Below are 1,249 nucleotides of genomic sequence, written 5' to 3'. Positions count from 1 at the left end.
TCTTCATCGTCATCCAGTCCCAGATCTTCCTGGTCCCAAGGAAGATCGGCATCACCAGCGTCATCAAAGCCAGCTGCGTCTTCCTCGGTCTCGAGCTGCTTCTGAACAAGAAAACTAAGACTTTCGTTGTTGTCACGGGGAGTGTCCTCTGACTCTACGTTCATTTTATTCATGAACATGAGACCTCCAAAGCCAGGACGATTGAAGATGGATTGCTTGGCCTGGCCTGGTTCTTTGACACCATCATCGGTATCATCATCATACATTGCCTTTCCTCCTTCATCAAACTCATCCTCGTCCTCTTCATTGAAGACATCTAGAAACTCTGGTTTATCAGACATTCCATTGTCCTGTTTGCGAAAGACGACGTTCCCATCTCCTCCTGACCTCTGCAGAGTTCCCTTGTCTTTCTTTGCTAGCTTCTTCAGGAGTGTACCTTTGAGAGATCCAACTTTATCCACAGCAGTAAGCTGGGAGAACTGCTCGTTGACGCCGCTCATGAGCTCTTCGTTTGTGTGTGTCGATCCCACGCTCGCCTCGGACACCGAGCCACGTTGTAATTTGTCCCTCTTGCTCTGGTGTCTCTTCTTTACCTTCTCGCAGAGTTTCATTCGCCTCTCTGCCTCTTTCTGAGCCTCCTTCTTCAGGCTGGCAACCTTTTTCGGGTGTTGGTTGGTTTGTTGTGCCGCAGCATTGTCCAGAAAGCGCACGCATTCCATGTGGCCCCGAGAAGCGGACACATCCATGGCTGTGTGGAAGTCATTGTCCAGGGCAAAGAGGTTGGCTCCAAAGTTCACCAGAAAGCTGAGGATGTGCATGTGGCCGTTATCTGCAGCGAGGTGCAGAGGGGTGTTCCCCCAGATGTCACTCTTGTTGGGATCTCCTCTGAAATACACACACACAAAATGAAATTATGAAATTATTCTCTGAATCACCTTAAACCACCTTGAAGACACTAGATGTGTCAAAATAACGCTCTGTTTGCACATTAAAGCTGAAAACCATCAGTGAGCTTCAGTTTCTTTTTTCTTTTGAAGTGGGGCTTAACTGGCAACCAACACATTTTTAATGAGCTCAAACTATAAATGTGCTTCTGGTTGATAGCTGACTTTATAAAATGGACTGAACCACCTGTTCTGGTTTCTTTTGTCTTATAATTTTTAATTATTTCATATATAACTACCTACAAAAATCCCTTTTTACATTTTCCATAAAGTAATATTTAAAATAGGTCCAAATCATGTAACAA

The 1,249-nt window shown here is 45.0% G+C and overlaps 1 protein-coding gene across 1 annotated transcript in view; it reads right to left on the bottom strand.

The window, feature by feature from the left end:
- LOC119421150 (ankyrin repeat and SAM domain-containing protein 4B-like) overlaps positions 1-1,249 on the bottom strand; it is a 5,183-nt gene that overhangs the window by 376 nt on the left and 3,558 nt on the right. The window contains exon 2 of the mRNA XM_037688540.1: positions 49-885. Within this exon, the coding sequence (XP_037544468.1) occupies positions 49-885 (837 nt within the window). The remainder of the gene's footprint in view (positions 1-48; positions 886-1,249) is intronic.

The sequence above is a fragment of the Nematolebias whitei genome, chromosome 15, assembly GCF_014905685.2.
Source record: "Nematolebias whitei isolate Nwh7 chromosome 15, NemWhi1, whole genome shotgun sequence".
Classification (NCBI taxonomy): Eukaryota; Metazoa; Chordata; class Actinopteri; order Cyprinodontiformes; family Rivulidae; genus Nematolebias; species Nematolebias whitei.
Note: the sequence above shows the minus strand (reverse complement) of the source record. Positions and strands in the feature narration are given on the sequence as shown.